The following is a 27,761-nucleotide window of genomic DNA, read 5'->3' on the forward strand; positions in this document are numbered from 1 at the left end:
TCGCTGCTGCTACTGCTGCTGCTGAGTTGCGTTAGTCGTGTCTGACCCTGTGCGACCCCATAGACGGCAGCCCCCCAGGCTCCCCCGTCCCTGGGGTTCTCCAGGCAAGAACACTGGAGTGGGGTGCCATTTCCTTCTCCAATGCAGGAAAGTAAAAAGTGAAAGTGAAGTCACTCAGTTGTGTCCGACTCAAGTAAAAAGTGAAAGTGAAGTCACTCAGTTGTGTCCGACTCTTCCAGACGCCATGGACTGCAGCCTACCAGGCTCCTCCGTCCATGGGATTCTCCAGGCAAGAGTATTGGACTGGGTTGGAAATAGTCACTATTTGAACATTATTACGTTTATTGCTGATGTCAGCTCTGATTACTATAAGAATTTTATATCAAAGGATATGATCATGAGTATACTAAAATATTTTGAATTTAACAATTTTAAAACACAATATAATAGAAAATAACAATATTAAAAGATAATATAAAACTTTCATCCTTTCATGCACTCAACTTGTATTTTTAAAATTACGGTTTTTCTGATGATAAAATTCTAAGGCTAAATACTAAGGATAAAATACTAACGTTATGGCAGCTTCAGAGTAAAGCTACAGAGTTAAAACTTCTAATAACTTAAAAACATATTAATGCCATAAAAGCCAAAACCTACATTTTTATGTTTAGGGATACAGCAATTAAGTAGTACCTATTTCATAGCTTACTTTTTTCCAATATGTGACATTATTTAATTTGCTTTCAAAAAAGTTTGTTGTGTAGTGGAATTAAAATTTAAGCCTGAGTCCTCTGAGAAATAACTGAGAGAAACTGAATTATTAAAAGTGAACTTTTGTTCACTGCATATACCAACATATACCATTCTCCAACAGTCACCCAGTGCAAGGGGTCTGGCTAGGAGTCCTTTAGTCTGCACTTACTCATTTTATTTAATAATAAAGATCTGTAATTTGCTTTTCATCTCAAACAATATAATGAAGAAAAAAGAGGGCCTCAGGGAAAGGCAACTATTGTAAACGCCACTGAGTATGGTCAGACTTTGTGCTGAAAACAAGGAAAGGTAAAACAGCCCCACTTAATCTTCCTGAAAACTGCTTGAATCTTTTATTCCACCAAAGTCATCTTATGAATTCAATGGCCCAAATTAAATTCTCCCTGTAGATTTTTACCCTACTAAGATCATTAAGAAATATGCAGAAATAAACATCTATATGAACCAAAAACAGACTTGTGCTTGTTGGGGGGAAAGGCTGAGGAAGGGAAGGATTGGAGCTTGGGATTAACAGATGCATGTTACATACAGGAGACAGATAAACAACGAGGTCCTACTGTGTAGCACAGGGAACTCTATTCAATATCGTGTGATAAACCATAAAGGAAAAAATCTGAAAAAAAATATGTGTAACTGAATCAATTTGCTGTACAGAAGAAACGAATCCAACACTGTGAATCAATTATACTTCAATAAAAAAAGTACATATATTTCAGCTAAATATATCCAATCCTCATTTAAAAAAAAGAACAGAGCTCAGTCAGGTTCACTAAATAGAAAAAAAGAGGACCCAAATAAACAAGAAATGAATGAGGAGAAATATCAACCAGTACCGCAGAAAGACAAAAAAAATCCTAAGAACATACTATGAAGACGTTTTGTTGGCGTGAATACACATTAACAAATTGCACAAGCTAGCAGAAATGGGCACATTTCCAGAAACATACAGCCTGTCAAAACTGAATCAAGAAGAAACACAATTTGAATAGACTGATCACTAGAAGTGAAATAGAATCTGTAATAAAACAAAAAAAAAAAACTCCCTGCAGACAAAAGTCCAGGACCATATGACTTCACTCTGGAATTCTACCAAACATACAAAAAAGAACTTATACTGATCCTTGTCAATCTCCTCTAACACTGAAGAGGAGGGAACACTCCCAAGGTCATTCTAGGAGGCCACCATCACTCTGACACCAAACCAGACAAAGACACTACAAAAAAAGACAATTACAAGTCAGTATCTTTGATGAATACAGACGCAAAAATCCTCAACAAAATACCAGCAAACCAAATGCAACAACAAAGATTAAGGATCATACACCATGACCAAGCCGGATGCACCCCAGGGTCACAGGATGATTCAACATACGCAAATCAATCAATGTAATATACACACTAACAAAAGAACAAGCAAAAGCCACATGATCATCTCCACAGATGCAGAAAAAGCATGAGATAAAACTCAACGTCCATTCTTGATGAAAACTCTCACCAAAGTGGGTATAGAGGGAACATATCTCAAATGTAATAAAAGTCATTTACAATAAACCCCCAGCCAACATAATACTCAGTGGCGAAAAACTGAGAGCTCTCCCACTTAAATTTGGAACAAGACAATTTGCAACATTCTCACCACACCTATTCAACACTGGAAATCCTAACTATAAAAATCAGACAAGAAAGAGAAATAAAAGGCATCCAGATTGGAATGGAAGAGGCAGAACTGTTACTGAATGCAGATGACATGATACTCTATCTAGAAAACCCTAAGGACTCCACACAAAAACTATCACTGAACAAATTCAGCAAGGTAGCAGGATACAACATAAACAGACAGAAATCTGTTGCATTTCTTAACACTAACAATGGAATATCAGAAAAGGAAGTTAAAAAAAGAATCTCATTTAAAATCATATCAAAAACAAATGAACAAAACCCCCAACAACATAGGAAGAAACCTAACAAAGGAGGTGAAATACCTGTATGTTGGGAACTCTGATAAAGGAAAACTGAAGATGATTCAAAGAAATGGAAAGATATCCCATGTTCTTGGAATGGAAGAATTAATATTGTTAAAACTGCCATACTACCCAAAGCTATCTACAGATTTAATGTGATCTCTATCAAATTACCTATGATATTTTTCACAGAGTTAAAACAAATAATCCTAAAATTTATATGGAACCACAAAAGACCCAGAATTGCTAAAGCAATTTTGAGGAAAAAGAATAAAGCTGAAGGCATACCCTCCCAGGCTTCAGACAATATCACAAAGCTGTAGCACAAAACAGCCTGGTACTGGCACAGAAGCAGACACGCAGGTCAGTGAAAGCGAGCAGAGAGCCCAGAGATAAACCCACACGCCTCCGGCCAGTTACCTTCAACAAAGGCGGGAAGAATATACAGTGGGGAAGAGGCAATCTCCTCAGCAAGTGGTGTTGGGAAAGCTCGACAGGTACGTGTACATCAGTGAAGTTAGAACTCTCCCTTGAACCATAAACAACAATAAAGTCTAAACGGCCTAAAGACTTATATTAACTTATGACGCCGTAAAACGCCTGTAAGAGAATATAAGCAAAACATTCTCGGACATTAATCACAGTTAATATTTTCTTAGACCAGTCACCCAAGGCAAAAGAAATAAAAGCAAAAATAAACAACTGACACCAAATCAAACTTATAAACTTTTGCAGAGCAAAAGAAACCATAAACAGAACAGACAGACAACCAATGGGCTGGGAGAAAGTATCTGTATACAATGGGACCGATAAGGGATTAATCTCCAAAATATACAGACAGCTCATATAATTCACATCAAAGAAACAGACAACCCAATCAAAACACGGGCAGAAGACCTAAAAAGGTATTTTTCCAAAGAAGACATACAGATGGCCCACAGGCTCGTGAAAAGATGCTCAACAATGCTAATTATTAGAGAAATGCAAACCAAAGCGACAATGAGGTATCACCTCACATCAGGCGGAACGGCCATCATCAAAAAGTCTACAACAATAAATGCTGGAGAGGTTATGGAGAGAAGGGAACCCTCCTACGCCTCTGATGGGAATGCAAATTGGTGCACCCTCTATGGCGATCAGTATGGAGGCTCCTTTAGTGAAGTCGCTCAGTCGTGTCCGACTCTTTGCAACCCCGTGGACTGTCTGTAGCCTACCAGGCTTCTCCCTCCATGGGATTCTCCAGGCAAGAACACTGGAGTGGGTTACCATTTCCTTCTCCAGGGGATCTTCCCAACCCAGGGATTGAACCCAGGTCTCCCGCATTGAAGGCAGATACTTTAACCTCTGAGTCACCAGGGAGGCTCTTTAGTTTTAAGAGACTAAAAACAGAACTGCCGTGTGGTCCAGCAGTCCCCCTCCTGGGCATGTATCTGGAGAAAACTCCATCTGAAAAGACGCACGCACCCCGACGCTCACTGCAACACTATTCACAACAGCCAAGACATGGGGGCCACGTAAGTGTCCGTCCACAGGTGAGCAGATAAAGACAAAGCCGAGGTGCACACACCCTAGAGCATTTCTCAGCCACAAACAAGGATGAAATAATGCCGCACCAACATGGATGGACCTACAGATTATCACACCAAGCGAAGTCAAGTCAGAGAAAGACAAATACTGTAAGATATCACTGGTATGTGGAGTCTAAAAAACGACACAAAGTTATTTACAAGACAGACTCACAGACACAGAAACTTATGGTTCCCAAGGGGAAAGTGGGGGAGAAGGGGTGGGACAGACGAATCAGGAGTGTGGGGTTGACCCAGGCATACTGCTATATATGGAATAGATAACCAACAAGGACCCACTATATTGCACAGGAAACTATATTCAGTACCTTATAAAAACCTGGGATGGAAAAGAATCTAAAGCTGTACCGCTGAAACTAACATAACACTGTAAATCAACTATAGTTAGAAAAAAAAAGTTCTACTCCTTAAGCGAATCTCAGAAAAAAAGGCACTCCCCTCCCACTCCCCACCTTTCTCCGCATTCCGTGACATCCAGGGGCCCTCCCTGCCTCACACTATTTAGCTTCATCTCCTTATCCCCCTCAGTGATGACACGCTCCTCAATCTCTTTCAAAACCGAAACCTATCTCTCAGGCATCCTGGCTCTCCAGGGTCCTCTCCCATTCACAGGTGGGCAATCCAGTGAAATACAGAAACACAAGCGGTGTGTCCATTGCTGTGGCAGCTTATGGAACACATTCCTGCCTCAAAATGAGATCAGGAGTTTACGGAAGAGACCTCAGATGCAGGGGGTCGGTATGGAGTTCCAGACGGTCTGTAGAATTTACAGGAACACAAAAGCACATTCTGAGAGGAGACTCTGAGGCCAGAATCCTGACCACGGGGAAAGTACCCGGCGGGAACACACCGCCGTCAGGGAGGACCCTCCACCGCCCCTACCTCCAATTGCCTGGCTGGTCATGTGCGCAGGTACTCAGGCTACAGTCAGAACGTCCGCCCCCTCCCGGGGTGGCCTCCCCCAGGGACCAGCATTATAAGACACCAATCAGTAAAGGGACGTCCATCTGGATTGTGATGAGAAAGCGCCCAAGTTTTAGATGCTGGTTACTAAAAACCAAACACTATGAGTAAAACAGACCTGTGAGCTGAGCTCACGGGCCTCCAGGGCCCTTAACATATGAACATATAATCTATGTGTCCCCTGCCGCAACGGGACAGACAGAGCTGGCTGGACCCGCATCAGGTGGGGCGGACTGGGGGCCGCAGCATGAGAGCAGAGCCTGCTGGTTCACACACGACAGGTGAGGGCCAGGACGCCCAACAGCTGTCCCATGCCTGAACCCACCGCAGGGAGGGCACAGCAGAGCCCCCTGGCACCAAAGGCCCCCGGGGGCGCAGGCACCATCGGACGGATGCCCAGGACATGGGGTGGGCGAGACAGATGCTGCCGACGGCCCCGAAGACCTTGTGCCCCAGTGAAGGGACACAGACGGCAAGGCAACCAACCAGGAAAGATTTAAGAACAGACCTCGCTAAGGTCTATTCAAATATAGGAACAGAGAGAGAAAACGGAGGGCCATTCGGAGGCAGCCTCAGGGGGGAAGAACACCCGGGCCGAGCGCTGAATGGCGGGACCCAGAGGGGTGGCCGTGAGCTGGGCAGAGGCCGGGAAGGGGCCGCAAGCGGCCGGAGGGTCTGCAGCGCGGGGGCCTGCTCGTGTCTGCTCTGGAGCCAAAGAAGAGGGTTGGGATTTTATTCTGAGAGTGGCGGGAAGCCGTCAGTGACCGAAGAGACGTCTGGTTCACGTTACAAAAAAAGAAGAGGCTGTGGGCGCCGGAGTGGGAGCAGGGAGCGGGCAGTCACCCAGGTAAACCGTTTCTAGCAAACCGTAAACATGTCATCCACTAATAATTATATCTCAAAGAATTACCGTGGGTTTTTCTCTTCCCTCGGCTAGTTTCCTCTTCTTATGTATGTGTTTACTGCGATCGATCTCGACATCACCGTACACGTTCGATACGTCCTCCAGGAGAACCAGCGGGACCTGGCTCGGGGCGTTGGGACCTGTGGATGGAGTGAAAAGAATGACACTTAAAATGCAGGAGGAAAAGAGTGCTTAATGGCAGTGGAAACCTACTCAAGCACTGTGCGAAAATATGGTCACTATCGTCCCAATCAGCTAAACAAATAAGCATACATATACAGAAATAAAAACTGTGCAGACATACACCCAACTGTTAACAAACGCCTCTCTTGGTGGACAAAGGCAGGCTCCTTCTTTGCGTTTGTTCTTACGTTATCTACCAGATTTTTTACGATGATTACAAAGCACAGAATTAACAACAAAAGAGAAAAACTACAAAGATACACATACATTATTTAAATATATGATAATCTAATATATGAGATAATCTAAATGTATGAAATACCTTAGGCAATATGCAAAAGAGTTAGGTTAGACTGGAAGCGTTGTGAGTATTTCATCCTGTGATACTTCTATTTTTCACATTCTCTAGAATTTATATGCATACATATTATTTTAAAAAATCTTTGTCTGTTGAGAATCTACCATGAAATCTAAGTCAATACCCTGCTACATCTGCTTTTTAAAAAGAGGCATTCAATATCTGTATTTAGTTTCAAATACCACGCATCCTTTGATACAGAAGTTTTTAGTGAAAACATACATAAAAACCAGCAACTCATAAAAGCACTGGCAGTTATTTGGATCCAAGAACAATGTTAAGGTGAACGTTTTCATTGCCCTCACCACCCTCAATGAGGCCAGTGGTCCGGGACACTCTAAAATTCTTAAACCAACCTTGGAAGAGAGACGGCTGTATGCTGTTGACATACTGGAATGCATTCTTAAAGAAGACCAGCATAGTGGAATAAACCACTTGGCTTTTGTATTTCGCATGAGCTTCATTATCAAAGTTGTTCATGTATCTGCAGAGATCCTTCATTCTATGCAAAATATCACCGTAGCTTCTGAAAGATGAAGGACAACAGAAATTATTTAATTACTCTGAGCTTGTCAGCAAAACATCTACGAGAGAAAAGCGCCCGTAGAACAGTTACAGCTACTGAACCATTACAACTACCAGATGTGGCTCTGGGCAGGTAAAATTACTCTCCACTGTCTCCAGATGGAGGCAAATTCCCCTTCTGAATCAGAGCAGCATCAGGACAAGAGCTCCTGACACGAATGTGCCAAGTAAGTTCTCTTTCCCCTAAGCACCGAGGAGAGCTCAAACTCAACAGTATCTTAAGAGATCATGCTTCTGCTGGGAATCTTTTAATGAAGTCAAAAACTACACTCCTGCATAGATACTGAGAGTTACAGAACGGCCCCAGACAGAGGTGTACCCATATACTATATGCTTCTAGAAAAAAGTATTTTGCTTTTTTAGAGATGATGCTATCAAACAATTTGTTGTGTAGTCTTGGAAATGAACACGTTTTTACCGTCTTCCTTTATCCATCTGCCAGTCACACCTCATTCCAACAACATTCAAAATCTTAAACAATCTCTCCCAAGGGTCCACAATCTGGGACGATTTTTCCGTCAGCCCTTCTATTATGTACTTCTGAGAGCTACGTTTGCTCGGTGACATTAAATCAGATGTTTCCTGAGCACCTGAGATGTGAAAAAAAAAAGTAGTTTACAATTAATTAACATGCCTACTTACTTAAAAAAAAAAAAAGTTTTTAAATTTATTTTTGGCCATGCCCCGCACCATGTGGGGTCTCAGTTCCCCGACCAGGGATCAAACCTACACACGTGCACTGGGGGTGCCGTCTTAACCACTGGGCTGCCACGGAGGCCCCAGTAGTTACTGTTTCTGTGGCTGGTACTTAGCAGAGAAAAAAAGGTCTGACTTCCCATGCAAGAGGCAAGAACACAGAACCTCAGCAGGCTTGTGTCCACCCCTGGCAGAGCAGGAAGGGACCTGTGAGCTGTGGTCCATGTACAAAGCTAACCTTACAGGTCAGCAGCTTCACTGTTTCAATCGAGGGGTAAAACTGGTTCCAGAAAAGTCTTCTCTTAAGTGTAGTGTTTTTTTTTCTAGGAACCCTCTTTTAGCAAGACTAACAAATTGGTACATATCCAGAGAAGAATCATCAAAACACAGGGATTTCTGAGCTGGAAATTTTACAAAATGAAAAAGTACAAAAAATAAAATAAATTGCATGCTATTCCCACTTACCTTGATGCTGATTCTCTATTTGAGTTGTTCTAGTAACATAATTTATGTAAAATTCAGCTGCTTTGTTCAAGTACTTATAGAGCAAATTGGCAGGCAACCGAACGTCGTGGTTGTTAATTATTAGCGGAAGGACATCACACACTGTTGAGAAGGAAAAACGAGGAAAAACTCATTAAGCTGTTTGGCTACTCTTGGGTTCTGGCAAAAACCAAGTTTAGTTTTTAGTTCACTTGGACAAGAGTAGATAGGAAGAAAACACCACCCTTATGGCACACTTATTTAAAAATTGCAACGTAGAGGGACGCTAGTGGACGGAGTCAGCAAGGAGACGAAGGCTCTATGTCACGAGTGACAGGTGTTTATTATTGTGCTTCACACCCAAATACATGGTTACATGTATTCTTTCAGAGGTATTAACTATTACGTAACAAAAATTTAGAAGTTGTTTAAAATGCTTTCTGAACCGAAAAAATAAACAGGGATTTAAATCCCATAATATGAAGAATTCCTTTGCTTTCTACAAATGACCTTATTTCTGAAATGACTCCCCACCACATTCTACTGACCATAAGGAATTAATACGAGATGCGATTTTTCTTACCAAATAATTTTCTAAAGCAGTTGACAGGAGATTCTTGCTCCTCAATAGTCTCAGCCTCTAACAGTGCCTCCCCAAGGCCAACCTGTTTCAAAACACACCTCATCATTTAAATGTGCTCAGTTTCAGATGACTGAATTACATGAAGAAACAGTGCATTTGATTTACTGATTTACCATATAGTTTGTACATTCAGACTTCCCCCAGAAACAAGAATTCTCACTTTAAAGGCTAGAAAACAAAAGAATCCATCAGCAACCCTGCCCGGAAGGGAATCCCACGTTCGTCTGACCGCAGACCACTGTTGTCCTATTCGCCTCTGAATCAGTAAAATTAAAACACCAATCAAATGTCTAGAAAACTTAATGGAAGCTCTGGAGCTAGACAGAATGATAACAGAGATGTCGAGATTTTTCTAAGAAATTCAGAAACTGACTTTATTCCCTCCATCAAGATGTATTATGTAGACAAAACTTCACATTTGCAGAGTTGCCAGGAGTAGCCACCCTGGACGAGGTAGGACAGAGCGGTTTGGGTCTGCAGGCCACCGTCCCATTCTGACGCCCTAGCCCAGTGGAGAGCTGGCTTGCACAAACCCACCAAGACCTCCACACTGTCTTCCCTGCAACCTGATGACGCAGGGTGAGAGGAGGGGTTACCCTGTGAACGATTACACGAGGCCGGAAGTTAAAATCAGGGAGGACTCTATGTTGAACACTGTCCCCCCCAAAATTTATGTCCACTCAGAACGTCACGATGTGACCTCAGGTGTTTAGCTTATAAAAAAGGTCTTCATACATGGAATCAGTTAAGATGAAGTCATTCGGGATCAGGGTGGGTCGTAATCCAATGACCGGTATTTTGATAAGGTCGTGCGCAGACACAGGGACAACATGCAAAGATGGCCAGGTGACAACAGGGGCGGAAGCCGAAGCCAAGGGATGGCAAGGCCCGCCGGTGCCCCGGGCGCCAGGAAGAGGCGGGCATGAGCCCTCCCCGAGCCTTCACGGGGAGCATGGCCCCAGCCATGCGTTGCTTTGGGGCTGTGAGAGAATAAGTTCCTGTTGTTTTAAGGCACCCAGGTTCTGGTACTTTGTTACAGCAGCCCCTTGAAACTAACACAAAGCGATACAGAGAAGGTTAACCAGGGCAGCAACCAGGAAAGTGGAGCCAGAAAGAATCAGCCAAAGGGTTTGAAGTAAGAGTCAATCATCTGAAGCCCAGCTCTCCATTATAGGCAATGGGGAGTGACGAGCAGAGCTGCAAAGCAGGATGCTGTCCACCTCTAGGAGCGACCGCACACTGACTAGTGTCTGCCAACCGCACTCAGTAATGATCGGACGTATGAGGAAAGGGCAGAGCAGAGAAAAAGTGACCACATGGCAAAAGCACGTGAAGAACGCGCCCGTTCATACTACCAACTATTGCGCTCCTTTAAATTCAAGCACAGAGTTGAAAACTATGAAATACATTATTTTTAAAAACTCTACTATACAAATTGAAAATAATTAGCACTTTGGCCACCTGATGTGACAGCGGACTCATTGGAAAAGACCCTGATACTGGGAAAGATTGAAGGCAGGAGGAGAAGGGGATGACAGAGGATGAGACGGTTGGATGGCATCACCGACTCAGTGAACATGAGTTTGAGCAAGCTCCGGGACATAGTGGAGGAGAGGGAAGCCTGGCATGCTGCAGTAGGTGGGGTCGCAAAGAGTCATACACGACTGAGCGACTGAACAACAGCAACAACAACAAAAGCACCGTCAGAGCTTGGTGCTCATTTCCTCCCACTGGTCAGACAATTTCTACTGGGATTTCAGAGGCTGGTAACAGTGACAGCCTTCTAGCTTTACCAACAAGGATTCCTTTGATTAGAGTTCAATCTTTTCTGGTGCTCCTCAGAATGAGAATAATCTGCTTTAGAATAGCATACACACTCTAGCTCTTAAACATACTTGTAACTCTACTGATCAATTTTATCTTACCCCATGTTGCACCACGGTTTCAGGGAAGCGTCTCAGAAGTAGAAGCAGCATTTCTGAACGTTCCAAAGTGTTGAAGCATTGTTCCGTAACCTTCAGTAACATTTCACACTGGATTCGCCCAGGAAGAGTTTCAAATAAACCTGTATACAATACATTTCACTTTGTGAAGTCTTTCAGAAAGAAAATGCAGACGCAAAAGAGGAAAGAACGCGTCATCATGCACAGAAGGGGACAGACTGAGTGAAGAACCGCTTCAATACCAAGTGAAGTATACTTGGTATTCACTCAGTCAAAGAACCGCTACTGCCGGATTTCACCCACAACCTGGAAGGCTTCCAGGTCAGAGTATTGGGCATAAGATGTTCACAGAATGACCGCGAAATATCTGGAGGCCTCATTGGATCTAGAAGAGAAGAATGATGTCTGGGAAGGGTCACAACAGTGCTTGCTGCTGGCTGAGATGAAAAGCAAGCACGTAAGCTAAAATGGCGTGAACCATCTACTTCCTTTTTTGTCCAGAATCTGAAATATTGGATTGACCATGGCACCCAACACAGAATGAAGGTTAATAAGAAAGGTCATAAATTACTGAAAGTTTCTCTCCTGTTCTGTGGAGGTCTGCACAATCTACAGATGCTTTCTGATTACTGCAGAACCTGTTAAAATATACTCAGTTGCCCAGGCTAATATCCACATCCTTTCAGAAAATTTAAAGGGTTCTAAGCAAATGCTCAAGGGACCAAGTGACATTGTACAGGCCAAGAACAAAACTCATACATGGGTACCAATACTGCAGACGTGGCTTTTTTGTGTGAAATTACTACAAAGAGTTTCACATTCTGGAAGCAGTGATTTATACACTATTACGTTATTACTTTGTTCTTACTTCTTAAGAATTGGGTTTGTTTATCTTGTGAATCATTTCTTAATGCTGAGGTAATAATGCTGATCTCTCTCCACACCACCGGCTGATCTGGGAAATTCACAAACCTATTTTTAAAAATGAATACATTAAATTAAAATGTCAGATTCTATATAGCATCCAAAAAAGAAAGTAAAAACAGTAGCATCACAGAAAAACACATTTTTCTTTATCCCAAGTGAATACATAGATAAACCAAAACAAAGATATAAAAATAAAAACTAAGAAAAATGAGGGTCCTTACGATAGACTTAAGCTTTTCTAATAAGTGAAAAGACAAATGACCATAATACGTAAAGCACTCCTGAAAAGCAAACAAGGGAAAAAAAAAAAAAGAAACCTCCCAAAAGAAAAAATCAGTTCAGTTCAGTTGCTCAGTCATGTCCAACTCTCTGTGACCCCCTGAATTACAGCACGCCAGGCCTCCCTGTCTATCACCAACTCCCGGATTTCCCCCAAACTCATGTGCATCCAGTCGGTGATGCCATCCAGCCATCTCATCCTCTGTCTTCCCCTTCTCCTCCTGCCCTCAATCCCTCCCAGCATCAGAGTCTTTCCCAATGAGTCAACTCTTTGCATGAGGTGGCCAAAGTATTGGGAGTTTCAGCCTCAGCATCAGTCCTTCCAATGAACACCAGGACTGGTCTTTAGGATGGACTGGTTGGATCTCCCTGCAGTCCAAGGGACTTACAAGAGTCTTCTGTAGCACCACAGTTCAAAAGCATCAATTCTTCAGCACTCAGCTTTCTTCACAGTCCAACTCTTACATCCATACATGACCACTGGAAAAACCATAGCTTTGACTAGATGGACTTTTGTTGGCAAAGTAATGTCTCTGCTTTTGAATATGCTATCTAGGTTGGTCTTAACTTTTCTTCCAAGGAGTAAGCATCTTTTAATTTCATGGCTGCAATCACCATCTGCAGTGATTTTGGAGCCCAAAAAAAATAAAGTCTGACACTGTTAGTACTGTTTCCCCATTTATTTCCCATGAAGTGATGGGACCAGATGCCATGATCTTAGTTTTCTGAATGTTCAAGCTGGTTTTAGGAAAGGCAGAGGAACCAGAGATCAAATTGCCAACATCCGCTGGATCATCGAAAAACCAAGAGAGTTCCAGAAAAACATCTATTTCTGCTTTATTGACTATGCCAAAGCCTTTGACTGTGTGGATCACAATAAACTGTGGAAAATTCTCAAAGAGATGGGAATACCAGACCACCTGACCTGCCTCTTGAGAAACCTATATGCAGGTCAGGAAGCAACAGTTAGTACTGGACATGGAACAACAGACTGGTTCCAAATAGGAAAAGGAGTATGTCAAGGCTGTATATTGTCACCCTGCTTATTTAAAACTTATATGCAGAGTACATCATGAGAAACGCTGGGCTGGAAGAAGCACAAGCTGGAATCAAGATTGCTGGGAGAAATATCAATAACCTCAGATATGCAGAGGACACCACCCTTATGGCAGAAAGTGAAGAGGAACTAAAAAGCCTCTTGAGGAAAGTGAGAGAGGAGAGTCAAAAAGTTGTCTTAAAGCTCAACATTCAGGAAGAAAAAATGGGCAAAGGCAAATCATAAAAAAATACAAATAGCCCAAGTATCATTTGAAAAGATACTCAGTCTTACTAGTAATACACTGAACACACGTTTTTAAAACAGCAAGATACTGTTTTCTCCTGTGCATGCATGCTTGGTCGCTTCAGTCGTGTCCAACTCTTTTGCGAATCTATAGACTGTAGCCTGCCAGGCGCCCCCGGCCATTGGATTCTCCAGGCAAGAATACTGGCGTGAGTTGCCACACCCTCCTCCGGGGGATCTTCCTAACCCAGGAATCGAACCCACATCTCCAGCACTGCGGGCAGATTCTTTACTGCTGAGCCACCGGGAAAGCCTTTTCTCCTGTGGCACTGGCGAAAATTAACAGGTGATGGAAAGACTGATAATACCCAAGTGCTGGCAACACTATGGGAAAGCAACACTCTTACACACTGGCCGTGGAGATGTAACCAGGAATGGCACTTTTTGGAAAGCAGTTTGATAGTACATCAAAATTTAAAATCCATGCACCCTTTGACTATGCAAACCTATGTTGAAGAATCTAAACACCAACACCTGAGCACAAAATTACTTTCTGACATTCCTGAATATAATCTCAACCAACTGGAAGCTCCCTAAATGTCCCCCAATAAAAGAGGGGTGAAATGCTATGCAGATGTGAAAACTAAACAGATCTTTACATGTTGAGCTGGAAAGGGGTCCATCACTGTGGGTGAGCAGTAGCGCTGGCGGCTGCAACCGCTGCCCCAGAACCTACTGATGTGTGCTGGGTGTGCTCTGGTTGAGGCCAGGAGGGACTTCCACTCATTATTCTCTATGTTTCAGTACTGTCTAAACTTCTGAGAAGAGCGTCTATTATTTCCAAAATAAATGACTGAATAGATGAGTTTTAACAAGAACAAGACCTAGTTAGACTTCTCTGCAGTTAACGGAAGGCCTAGACCCATGAAAAAGTACGCTTTAGGTACCCGACCCGCAGAACTTCAGACCTCCTCCCAACTCCCTCTTCGATAGACAGAAATCAACTCCCCACCCCAAGAGGTCTGGTCAGCTCCCCACTCACATGTCGTAGAGCAGCCTGCCGGCGGTGGCTGTCCGCTCTGCATTCCGCTCGATGGTGTACATCTCATACTGCAACACAGCCGAGGCGGGTCAGGCCCTCTCCCCCGTCCCGGCCTGCTCCTCCACCGTCCCCACCCTTGGAGGGCCTAGGACCTGGCACCACCTGTTGCCACAGACCATCAGAGGCCCCCACCCCCACATTCCGCCCCGTCCCTGGAGGTCCTAGGGTCGAGCATCACCTGGCGACACACACCCTCAGAACCCGCCCCGCCCCTGGAGGTCCTAGGGTCGGGCACCACCTGGCGACACAGACCCTCAGAGCCCGCCCCGCCCCGCCCCTCCCCTGGAGGTCCCAGGGTCTGGCAGCACCCGGTCAATGAAGCCTCGGGGCTCGGTCGCTCACAGCCCGGGCCCAGGTTAGTGCAGGCAGGGGCTCCGAGGTCGCCGGCGCCCAACAGGCCGCCCCCGTCATCATCGGGTTGCCGGGAACGGTGTGTAGGTTTCCGCGCCTCATGTTACTCTGACACCTTCACGCACGGCGGCGGTGACCGCAGACCTGCGGCATTCCCCTCTTTACACAGCCACCACCCAGGTGGGCTCCTGTGGTCGGCACCCCGCGCAGGCACCCAGGACACCCCCATCCCGCCTCCGCCCCGCGGGCGGCCCTTCCCCCGCGGCACCCGGCGCGGGCCCGGCCGCAGGCGGCTGACGCTCCCGTGGCCCCGGCCCGGCCGGCCGGACCCGGAGTCCCCAGGCTCGCTTCTCGGGGAGGGTGGGGAGGCTGGGGGGCGCAGGGCAGTGGGAGCCGCGCCCTCCGCGCGCCCGCCCGGCCTCACCTGGATGTTGAAGTCCGCCGGGTAGAGGCTGCGCGCCGTGATGAGCCAAGCCTTGGCGGCCCACAGGTCCTGCGGCACCAGCTCGCGGGCTCGCTGCACCAGAAACTCGCAGTCGCCCTGGGCGGACATGACGCGGCCCGAGCCCGCCGGACCTCAGGGCGGGGGGACGCCACGGGCCTGGCCGCCGCCGGGGCCGCTACTACGCAGGCGCGGAGCGCGCCGAGCGCTTCCGGGTTTGCGGGCGGCCTCCGCGCCTGCGCCTGTGGGGCCCTCGGCCGGGCAGCTCCCCGGGAGCGTCCGGATCTCCGAGGCGGCGGAGCAGCGGGGAGCCTGTCGGCGGGCTCGGGGAACGACCCCCGTGTCCCCGGGGAGCCTGCGCGCGCGCCGCCCGGGCGGCCCCAAGACGCCGGAAGGGCGGAGGTGGGCCCAGGACGGTGCCAGGAGCCCCTCGGCCGGGGGTCACCGGCGGAGTGGACGCTCCGAAAGGTCTGCGCGGGTTCTGTCCCCGCGGTCCCGCCGGCGATCGGGCTGCTGTTAGGACCTTCCACGTGTCACTGCCGCCGCGCGTTTATTCCCTGGTTTCTCCCGCGAGCGTTTCTTGGGCTATTGCAGCGTGAACGCTTTGCCAGTGCTTGGCTGCGGGCTGGGAGCTACTGAGTCGTTTATACCTGTTGGCGCCCCGGGTTTACAGTGTTAGGGACCTGTGACCTGCAGAAAGTAGCTGTTTTAATTATCCTTTCCAGCCGGGATCGACGTCATTTTCGCCAGATGAAAACTAAACAGTCTCCCCTGCTCTTGGGAAGGGAAGCCGCACTTAGGAACCGGAGGAAGCAGTATTTATTTGCCGAACAGGAAGAATGTGCCAAAATTTGGGTTGTGAACCTTCCTTTGGTTTTCAATCCAGGGTCTATATACAAAAGTTTAAACAAGTTCTAGTACCACTGATATCTTGGATTTAAAACCAAGGTTAGGGATTCAAAACTGATCTGTTTGAAAAAAAAAATTACTATACACTTCATACATGGAAAAGTTATAGATATGTTAAATAAATATGAATATATACATCACTATTGTAGACAGAGGATGTCGCCTGCCATTCCAATAAACAATGCATGCTGTGTGCCAGCACCCCCAGCCCGACTTACATTAGTGCCCCAGGAGGGGCATTTAGGGTGGAGGAAAAAAGCATACTGGCCCAACTAAAGATGTGTATCTAAAGAGTAATTTCAGTGAGCCCAGAGCCTTGCATCTAACAATGTGTTTTGTTTTTTTGTTTTGTTTTATTTTCAGCAAAAACTCCTATATATCCTGACTCCTCCCTTAGCTCTTTGGAGCAGTTCTGCAGAGCTAGAGGCGGTCTCCTGGGCTGTGGTCCCCAGTAAGGTCCCTGAATAAAACATAACTAGCAACTTCAGGTTGTGTATTTTTCTCAGGCAATGCTATGGTTATGTGTGAAGCCTAATATAGATGCTTCCTAATTACAATAATTGAAAAACAATTGTAAAGTTAATGGTGAATTACCAAGCTAGTTTTAGAGGAAAGCACCAGGAGGAGCAGGCCTTGCAACACCATGTAAAGCACCAACCTTACTAAATCTGTCAAGGTTGGGATTCTTTTGTTTTGCTACATTGCCCATCGGTACCATTCTACAAACGGCAATTTTAATATCTCCCCACTTACCTCTAATTTTTAAAACTTATTTATTTTTGGTTGCGCTGGGTCTTCATTGCTGAGCTGGGCTTTCTTTAGTTGCCAGGAGCGGAGGCTACTCTCTCCTTGTGGAGCACTGGCTCTAGGCTTGCAGACTCAGTAGTTACAGTGGGCTTAGTTACTTCCTGGCATGTGGAGTCTTTCTGGACCAGGGATTGACCCTGTGTGCCCTGCATTGGCGAGTGTACTTTTTTTTTTTTTTCCAATTAGTGGGCCACCAAGGAAGTCCAACCCCAAATTTAAAAAACTTGATTTTGTTTCATTAGCATCCTTAGTGATCTCTTTAGGTAAGAGCCACTGCTTTCCCCTCAGCTCATCCATACATGAACTGTACTAGTGCTTTAGAAAGCATTATGGTTCCTAAAGCTGTTTCATGTCCTGTGATTATATAAAGGAACAGCCTGCTTTTCTGTTCATTCTGTAGGCCAGGGTGGATTGCTTGGTGATAGAATTCTGTGGCTTTGTAGAAAAGAAGAAGGTACTGAATTGATCATTTTTATTGTGTAAAGTAAAGATCAAAAAAAATTGAGGGCTTGAACATTTTTTCATTATTTCATTGATTTGCATGTATAAATTGCATAAGGTTTTCAAATGGCAAAGTGAAGTGAAAGTCACTCAGTCGTGTCCAAGTCTTTGCAACCCCATGGACTATAGAGTCCATGGAATTCTCCAGGCCAGAATACTGGAGTGGGTAGCCGTTCCCTTCTCCACAGGATCTTCCCAACCCACGATGGAACCCAGGTCTCCTGCATTGCAGGCGGATTCTTTACTAGCTAAACCACAAGGGAAGCATATGGCAAAAATGACTGATTAATCATTAAACACTATGTTTTGGGTCTAGGATTACAAAACAGAAACCAAAACAAAACTGTTTACCTGTTCTTGAGTCTTCAGTTCTCTAGTGAAAGCTAGGGGCTAAATAAGGGAACTTGGGCTATAATTTAGATGCCAATTAATTTAGAATGCCTCTGACTTTTTGCCAGTTTAACATAAGATTTCTGGCTATTTTCTAAACAACTTACTAATTTTGAAAGGTTTCCAACTAAATACTGGGTTAACCAATAAGTTCGTTCAGGTTTTCCCAAAAGATGTAACAGAAAAACCTGAACAAATTTCTTGGCCAGTCCAGTATTTGTCTTCAGTTCCGTTCAGTTCTATTGCTCAGTCATGTACGACTCTTTGGGACCCCATGAATTGCAGCACGCCAGGCCTCCGTGTCCATCACCAACTCCCAGAGTTTACTTAAACTCATGTCCATTCAGTCGGTGACGCCATCCAGCCATCTCATCCTCTGTCGTCCCCTTCTCCTCCTGCCTTCAATCTTTCCCAGCATCAGGGTCTATTCCTATCAGTTAGTTCTTCACGTCAGGTGCCGAAGTATTGGAATTTCAGCTTCAGCATCAGTCCTTCCGATGAATATTCAGGACTGATTTCCTTCAGGATGGACTGGTTGGATCTCTTTACAGTCCAACGGACTCTCAAGAGTCTTCTCCAACACCAAAGTTCAAAAGCATCAATTCTTTAGCATTCAGCTTTCTTTATAGTCCAGCTCCCACATCCATACATGTCTACTAGAAAAGCCATAGCTTTGACTAGACAGACCTTTGTTGGTAAAGTAATGTCTCTGCTTTTGAATATGCTATCTAGCTTGGTCATAACTTTTCTTTCAATGAGGAAGCATCTTTTAGTTTCTTGGCTGCAGTCACCATCTGTAGTGATTTTGGAGCCCCCCAAAATAAAGTCTGACACTGTTTCCACTGTTTCCCCATCTATTTCCCATGAAGTGATGGGACTGGATGCCATGATCTTAGTTTTCTGAATGTTGAGCTTTAAGTCAACTTTTTCACTCTTCTCTTTCACTTTCATCAAGAGGCTCCTTGGTTCTTCTTCACTTTCTGCCATGAGGGTGGTGTCATCTGCATATCTGAGGTTATTGATATTTCTCCCAGCAATCTTGATTCCAGCTTGTGCTTCATCCAGCCCAGTATTTCTCATGATGTACTCTGTGTGTAAGTTAAATAAGCAGGGTGACAGTATACAGCCTTGACATACTCCTTTCCCTATTTGGAACCAGTCTGTTGTTCCATGTCCAGTCCTAACTGTTGCTTCCTGATCTCCATACAGATTTCTCAAGAGGCAGATCAGGTGGTCTGGCAGTCCCTTCTCTTTCAGAATATTCCACAGTTTCTTGTGATCCACACAGTCAAAGGCTTTGGCATAGTCAAGAAAGCAGAAGTAGATATTTTTTTGGAACTCTCTTGCTTTTTCAAAGATCCAATGAATGTTGGCAATCTGATCTCTGGTTCTGCTGCCTTTTCTAAATCCAGCTTAAACATCTGGAAGTTCATGGTTCACATACTGTTGAAGCCTGGCTTGGAGGATTTTGATCATTACTTTTCTAGCATGTGAGGTGAGTGCAGTTGTGCGATAGTTTGAGCATTCTTTGGCATTGATTTTTTTGGGGATTGGAATGAAAACTGACCTTTTCCATTCCTGTGGCCACTGCTGAGTTTTCCAAATTTGCTGGCATATTGAGTGCAGCACTTTCACAGCATCATCTTTTACGATTTGAAATAGCTCAACTGGAATTCCATCACCTCCACTAGCTTTGTTCGTAGTGATGCTTCCTAAGGCCCACTTGACTTCACATTCCAGGATGTCTGGCTCTAGGTGAGTGATCACACCATTGTGATTATCTGGGTCGTGAAGGTCTTTTTTGTACAGTTCTGTGTATTCTTGCCACCTCTTCTTAATATCTTCTGCTTCTGTTAGGTCCATATCATTTCTGTCCTTTATTGAGCCCACGTGCATGAAATGTTCCCTTTGTATCTCTAATTTTCTGGCAGAGATCTCTAGACTTTCCCATTCTATTGTTTTCCTCTATTTCTTTGCATTGATCGCTGAGGAAGTCTTTCTTAATCTCACCTTGCTATTCTTTGGAACTCTGCATTCAAATGGGTATATCTTTCCTTTTCTCCTTTGCCTTTAGCTTCTCTTCTATTCATAGTTATTTTTAAGGCCTCCTCAGACAACCATTTTGCCTTTTTGCATTTGTTTTTCTTGGGGATGGTCTTGATCCCTGTCTCCTGTACGATGTCATGAACCTCCATCCATAGTTGTTCAGGCATTCTATGTCTGTCTTGAGAGGACACAATTCTACTCCTAACAGGTATTGAGATAATTTTTATTTTTATTCTTGCAGTTTTTCTGTAAGTTAGAAACTATTTCCAAATAAAACATTTTTTTAAAATAAATTTCTACATGGCCTAGAGTGAATCACAAAACCTACTCCAGGAAGAGAAAAAGTATATCCCAAAAGAATTGCAGGATTCTCCCAACTCACGTACACAAGATGCTTGGAATGGATAACGAGGGCATTGACCAAACAGGATAAATTACAAAACTAGATGAAACAGATTTATCAGTGTGGATGCATTTACCAAGAATTCTAGATTGAACATGTCCAGTAAGTCTAGGAGTGCTCTGTCATGTCTGACTCTTTCTGACCCCCTGGACTGATCCCCTCCAGGCTCCTCTCTCCATGGGATTCTCCAGGCAAGAATACAAGAGTGCGTTGCCTTGCCTTCCTCCAGGGGGTCTTCTCAACCCAGGAATTGAACCTGGGTCTCCTGCGTTGCAGGCAGATTCTTTACTATCTGAGTCACTGGGGAAGCCTAACCAGGGATCAGATCCACATCCCCTGCTTTGGAAGGCAGACTCCTAACCATTGGACCACCAGGGAAGTCCCCATTTTAGCAATTTTTAAGTGTAGAGTTCATTAGCGTTAGGTATTTTCCACATTGTATAGACAGGCTCCAAAAGTTTCTCATCTTGCAAACAAAGTCTATGTCCATTAAACAATTCCCTTTTCCCATTCTCCCAGCCCCTGCAGCCAACCTTCTACTTGCTGTTTTTGTGAGTTTCACTACTCTAGGTTCCTCCCTTAAGTGAAGTCACACCATATTTATCTTTTTGTGATTAGCTTATTTCAATTAGATTAATGTCCTAAAAATGTATCCATGTTGTATCATGTGTTATGATTTCCCTTGCTTTTTAAGGCTGAGTAATATTCCCTCCTTATGGCAGAAAGTGAAGAGGAACTAAAAAGCCTCTTGATGAAAGTGAAAGAGGAGAGTAAAAAGTTGGCTTAAAGCTCAACATTCAGAAAACTAAGATCATGGCATCTGGTCCCATCACTTCATGGGAAATAGATGGGGAAACAATGGAAACAGTGTCAGACTTTATTTTGGGGGGCTCCAAAATCACTGCAGATGGTGATTGCAGCCATAAAATTAAAAGACACTTACTCCTTGGAAGAAAAGTTATGACCAAGCTAGATAGCATATTCAAAAGCAGAGACATTGCTCTGCCAACAAAGGTCCGTTTAGTCAAGGCTATGGTTTTTCCAGTGGTCATGTATGGATGTGAGAGTTGGACTGTGAAGAAAGCTGAGCGCCAAAGAATTGATGCTTTTGAACTGTGGTGTTGGAGAAGACTCTTGGGAGTCCCTTGGACTGCAAGCAGATCCAACCAGTCCATTCTAAAGGAGATCAGCCCTGGGATTTCTTTGGAAGGAATGATGCTAAAGCTGGAACTCTAATACTTTGGCCACCACATGTGAAGAGTTGACTCATTGGAAAAGACTCTGATGCTGGGAGGGATCGGGGGCAGGAGGAAAAGGGGACGACCGAGGATAAGATGGCTGGATGGCATCACTGACTCAATGGACGTGAGTTTGAGTGAATTCCGGGAGTTGGTGATGGACAGGGAGGCCTTGCTTGCTGCAATTCATGGGGTCACAAAGAGTTGGACACGACTGAGCGACTGAACTGAACTGAACTGAGTATTCCCTCACCACATTTTGCTTTTTTTACTCTCCCACTGATGGATACAATGCTAATAGGAATCTGTATCTCTCAAGACCCAACACCTATAAGATTTCATCTTTGTCTTTGGTGTCCAGCAGTTTGACTATGATGTGTGTAGGTGTGATTTTCTTTGTAGGTGTATTTTCTTTTCTGGTTGGGATTCACTGATTTTCCTGTCTATGGGTTTCTTTTTTGATCAAATTTGGAATTTTGATTAAAATTTCTTCAAATATTATTCCAACTTCATTTTCTGCCTCCCTTTTTCTGGAATCCTGACCACACATGTATTATGCCCACAGGTCCGTTGAGGCATTGTTCTTTGTTTCTCTCCTAATATTGTACTCTTTGTGTTTCAGTTTAAATGATTTATTTTGAGCTATCTTCAAGTTTACTAATCCTTTCTCTTCTGTTGTGTCCAATCTTCCCCTTGTATATATAGGACCATATTCCTTATACATTCATACTTTAACAGACACTGATATTGTTTTCATGTTTTAGCCTTTGTAAATAATGCTGTAATGAAGCTGGAGTTGTTGATATCTTTGAGTTAGTGTTTTTGTGGGATTGCTGGATCATATGGTAGTTCTATTTTTAATTTTTTGAGGAAACTCCATGCTATTTTCCACAGTGGCTGTACCAATCTACATTCCCACCAACAATGCACAGTGGTTCGCTCATCCCCACCAACACTTGTTAGCCCTTGTCTTTTTGAGAATAGCCAGTCTAACAGATGTGCAATGATGACTTACTGTGGTATTGATTTGTATTTCACTGATGGTTAGTGATGTCGAGCAACTTTTCACGTACCTACTGGTCATCTGCATGTCTTCTTTGGAGAAATGTCTATATACTTCGTCTGCCCATTTTCAGTCCTATTGAGTTGCTTGAGTTTCTTTATTTTGAATAGTAACCCTTCATCGGGTATATGTTTGTAAATATTTTCTTCCTCTCAGTATGCTGCCTTTTCATTGCATTGGTGATTTCTTTCTTTCTTTCTTTCTTTCTTTCTTTTTTTGCTGTGTAGAAGCTTTTTAGTTTGATATAAGTCCCACTTTTGTTGCCTTTGCTTTGGTGTCAAATCCAAAAAGTCATCACCAAGACCAAGGTCAAGGAGCCTACTGCTTACGTTTTCTTCTAGGATTTGTATGGTTTCAAGTCTTTAATCTTATGGTCAAGCCTCTCATCTATGTTGAGTAAGTTTTGTGTAACTGTTTGGTGTAAGATCGTGGTTCAGTTTTCTTCTTTGCACATGGCTTGTTTCCCCAGCATCATTTACTGAAGAGAGACTGTCCTTTCTTAACAGTAAACTTGTTGTAAATTAATTGAACATATATGCATGGGTTTATTTCTGAGCTCACTACCCTGTTCCATTGATCTATATATGTCTGTTTCTATGCCAATATCATAGTGTTTTGATTACTAGTGCTTTGTAATATAGTTTGAAATCAGAAAGTGTGATGCCTCCAGCTTTGTTCCTCTTTCTCAGAATTACTTGGGCTATTCAAAGTCCTTTGTGGTTCCATGCAAATTTTAGAATTTCGTGTTCTTTTTAAAAAAATTTTTTTGTGTGTAGGTGTCTCTGTGTTAGGGATCAGCTTGAAGCATATAAACTTAAAGTTTTCTCAGATCTAAGGAAAGTCTGCACACTGGGCATGAGTGGTGACTTTCTAAATTTCCCCGTATGTGTAACTAATCCTTAAATAACCCAAAAGGGGGAAAATGGAAAAATAAAGGGGATAATATAGCCATTGTCTCTTTAAATCCCCTGGAAGGTGCTTCAGGTAGAGGAGCATGAAACAATGATGGTGGAAAATGCAGCTGCCTGCCCGCCTGTGTCTGCCCCTGCACGACCATAGGGGGCTGTCGGTGATCAGAACCCAGACCCGTTACTTGGAGGACTAAGTCCTTATCGTCACTCTGGCTCCGGCAAGCCCCTCTAAGAGCGTTGGTCCAGCTGGCGGCTGTGGGCTGGGGCGCGGGAGGATGCAGATCGCCTGTCGCACGAGGCTGAAACTGACCAAAATCAAGCACAATTTACCAGGCTTGTCTTCCCCCAGGAAGCTGCAAGCCTTTGAATAGACTCTGAATTCTAAAATAATTACAGAGGACAGACTTGGCCAGTTCCACGTTGTGCAGGTGGGGAGACAGATTCCTAGCACTTCCTACACTGCCATCTTCCCTGCCCTCCCAGGCTTATTTCATCTTACATTCTGTACAGTGCATTTTAAATTCTCAGTGTCAGCTCTCTCATTTAACAGTTAGAAGAACTGACTTCAGGGACTTCCCTGGTAGTCCAGTGGCTAAGACTTCATGCTCCCAATGAAGGGAACCTGGGTTCCAACCCTGGTCAGGGAACTAGATCCCATATGCCGCAAATAAGAGTTTACATGCTGCAATGAAGGCCTGGTGCAGCCAAAAAAAGAAAAAATATATATCTAAAACTAACTTCAGGTTGCCAAGTGGAATTTAAAATTATTGAGAATGATAGCTGAAAATTAATTTATACACAGATTTTAAGGTCTTCTTCACAATATACTCCAGATTATGCAAAGGCATACTTGGCACTTTGGTCAAAAAAAAAAGCACCTTTGTGTGTATGAGTAAGATGTAGAGCATAGCAAAGCAGCAGAGAAAGGATTGGGATCCCGGGCTTAGGGACTATCCTAAAACCATCTTGTTGTCCATTATGAAAACAGTAAGAAGGTAGCATAAATTGAGATTAAAAAATCTCATACTGCTGTGCGTTAACATCTTTTATGGGCTTCCCGGGTGGCTCAGTGGTAAAGAATCCACCCGCCAATGCAGGAGACATGGGTTCGTTCCCTGGTTCAGGAAAATCCCCTGGAGAAGGAAATGGCAACCCATTCCAATATTCTTGCCTGGGAAATCCCACAGACAGAGGAGCCTGGTGGGCTACAGTCCACGGGGTCACAAAAGAGTCAGACACGACTTAGTGACTAAAGAACAACATCTTTTGCAGGCCTCAGGCAGAGTCCCAGCAACGAAATCGTTCTTACCCATAGTCCTGTTGCTCTCATATTAGGCATTCTCTTCAGGCTGCATCCTACTTTTAAGTGTTTTCCTTGACCTGCTATATCATTTATACATCATCATGCATTCTGTTATTTTCATAAGGGTTTGATTTATTTCTCCCATTAGATGGCAGGGTTTTTGAGGTCAGGCATTATGCTTTAATTCTTTTTTAATGCTACACAGTACTGGGAACAGTTGTTATTCAATTACTAATTTATAATTAATTTTTCAGAGCATGAGCCATTGAAGGCTTTTTCATGTATGATTTTGGGATGCAAATAATTTTATTTTGGAAGTTGCTACATTAATAAGAGTTCTGATGGGAGTGAAAGCAGAAATTCTTGATAGAAGACTGTGACTTCCTAATTTTCACTTAAACGTCTCTTGTAACTTTTTTTTTCTGCTGAATCCTATTTGGAGTATTAATAATTCATTGATGTGTATATAGATGGATAGCTTGATATATTAAATTTGGTTGTAGGCATTAAAGAAAATAAATGAAACCATGGCAAATTGGAAGAGAATGCAATTATTCAAATTTAACTGTAGGACACCTTGGAATGGTTAAGAATCACTACCATTACTCATCCAAATATCCCATAAATTTAACAGTTAACTTTCAAAATGTATTCCCTAGATAATATCTTTTGTAAAAGCCATTGTTTTTATTCATTAGAATTGTGAAACACTAAGCGTTCTGAAAATAATATATAATTGTTATAGGAAATCATAAAAGGGCAGAAAAGCACAAGGAAGAAAACGTAAACCACTTGTAATTCCAGCACTCAGAAATAACTGATATTACCAAGATCTATGCAGTCATTAACTTTTTCCACTTGTGTTTTATTATTTTGAAGAAAAAGAGAAACAATCCAATAGAAAAAAATGGGCCAGTGGTTAGAACAGACCCATCATACAAAACTATGTGTAAATGGCCAATAAATCCATGAGAAATAAGAAAAATGCAAAGTACAGTCATGTGATACTGCTCTGTAACCTTACAATGTGAAAATGAAGAAAGACTGGCGATATCCAGTGTTATCAAGGACATGAAACAATGGAAACTTTTGCTCCACTGCTGTGTCAGCTGGTTGCAGGAAATTAGGAAAACTGACATTATCTATTAAAATTTCATGGCAAATAGATGGGGAAACAATGGAAACAGTGACAGACTTTATTTTGGGGGGTTCTAAAATCACTGCATATGGTGACTGAAGCCATGGAATTAAAAGATGCTTGCTCCTTGGAAGAAAAACTATGACCAACCTAGACAGCATATTAAAAAGCAGAGACATTGCTTTGCCAACAAAGGTCTGTCTAGTCAAAGCTATGGTTTTTTCAGTAGTCACATATGGATGTGAGAGCTGGACTATAAACAAAGCTGAGCACCAAAGAGTTGATGCTTTTGAACTATGGTGTTGGAGAAGATTCTTGCGAGTCCTTTGGGCTGCAAAAAATCCAATCAGTCCATTGTAAAGGAAATCAGTTCTGAATATTCATTGGAAGGACGTGCTGAAGCTGAAGCTGAAGCTCCAATGCTTTGGCCACCTGATGAGAAAAACTGACTCATTGGAAAACACCCTGATGCTGGGAAAGATTGAAGGTGGAAGGAGAAGGGGATGACAGAGGATGAGATGCTTGGATGGCATCACCGACTCGATGGACATGAGTTTGAGTAAACTCCGGGAGTTGGTGATGGATAGGGAAGCCTGGCGTGCTGCAGTCCATGGGGTCGCAGAGTCAGACACAACTGAGCTGAACTGAACTAAAACTGAAGATTCACGTATCATTGACTTAGCAATCCCACTCCTAAATGTTTGCTCAACAGAATGTGTGCTCCCATGGAATAAAAGGCTTGTAGAAGCATGTTCATAGGAGAATTATCCAAAATAGCCCCAAATGTCCTTCAAGAGCAGAATGAATAAAATGTCATGGTCTATTCACGCAGAAACTTAGAAAGGCTTTCTCCATCTGATACACAGCAATGAAAAACAGTTATTTCATGCAATGTGGGAAGTGGAAGAGGCCAGATGTAAAGTGTAATTCCATTTACGTAAAGTTTGAAAACAGATAAAAGCAAAACAAAATGTTTACAGATATATGCACAAATGGTAAATCTACAAAGGAAAATAAGGGAGTAATTACACTCATGTGTTCATTCAGGGAGAAGGGAGAGGTGAAAGCTAGGAGGTGGCGGGAGGACTCTGGGATGCTTGAACCTTTCTATATGTTGGGTTGGCTAAAGAGTATATTCAGATTTTTCTGCAAGATGTTACAGAAAAGCACAAAAGAAATTTTAGGCCAACTCAACATTTCTGGTTATGATTATACAGTGGAAGTGAGAAATAGATTTAAGGGACTAGATAGATAGAGTGCCTGAAGAACTATGGACGGAGATTTGTGACATTGTACAGGAGACAGGGATCAAGACCATCCGCAAGGAAAAGAAATGCAAGAAAGCAAAATGGCTGTCTGGGGAGGACTTACAAATAGCTGTGAAAAGAAGAGAAGCAAAAAGCAAAGGAGAAAAGGAAAGATATAAGCATCTGAATGCAGAGTTCCAAAGAATAGCAAGGAGAGATAAGAAAGCCTTCCTCAGCGATCAATGCAAAGAAATAGAGGAAAACAACAGAATGGGAAAGACTAGAGATCTCTTCAAGAAAATTAGAGACACCAAGGGAACATTTAATGTAAATATAGGCT

General features: G+C 43.4%; 1 protein-coding gene and 1 long non-coding RNA gene across 7 annotated transcripts in view; one reads left to right on the forward strand and one right to left on the reverse strand.

Moving 5' to 3' along the window:
• Positions 1 to 16,006, reverse strand: part of INTS10 (integrator complex subunit 10) — a 32,024-nt gene extending 16,018 nt beyond the window's left edge. Inside the window, exons 1-9 of one of the 6 annotated variants that reach the window (XM_069572738.1) lie at positions 15,448 to 16,006; positions 14,613 to 14,680; positions 11,951 to 12,054; positions 11,065 to 11,204; positions 9,080 to 9,161; positions 8,479 to 8,619; positions 7,736 to 7,907; positions 7,089 to 7,258; positions 6,198 to 6,331 (exon numbers count right to left, since the gene is read on the reverse strand). In XM_069572738.1, the coding sequence (XP_069428839.1) occupies positions 6,198 to 6,331; positions 7,089 to 7,258; positions 7,736 to 7,907; positions 8,479 to 8,619; positions 9,080 to 9,161; positions 11,065 to 11,204; positions 11,951 to 12,054; positions 14,613 to 14,680; positions 15,448 to 15,576 (1,140 nt within the window). In that variant the 5' untranslated portion in view covers positions 15,577 to 16,006. The remainder of the gene's footprint in view (positions 1 to 6,197; positions 6,332 to 7,088; positions 7,259 to 7,735; positions 7,908 to 8,478; positions 8,620 to 9,079; positions 9,162 to 11,064; positions 11,205 to 11,950; positions 12,055 to 14,612; positions 14,681 to 15,447) is intronic. The other 5 variants (XM_069572737.1, XM_069572741.1, XM_069572739.1 and 2 more) reach the window with 5 other exon arrangements.
• Positions 15,856 to 16,861, forward strand: LOC138430761 (uncharacterized). Its single transcript, XR_011253380.1, has 2 exons — positions 15,856 to 15,933; positions 16,738 to 16,861. It is a non-coding gene; the product is annotated as an uncharacterized lncRNA (long non-coding RNA).
• Positions 16,862 to 27,761: the final 10,900 nt, after the last annotated feature.

The sequence above is a fragment of the Ovis canadensis genome, chromosome 26, assembly GCF_042477335.2.
Source record: "Ovis canadensis isolate MfBH-ARS-UI-01 breed Bighorn chromosome 26, ARS-UI_OviCan_v2, whole genome shotgun sequence".
NCBI lineage: Eukaryota > Metazoa > Chordata > Mammalia > Artiodactyla > Bovidae > Ovis > Ovis canadensis.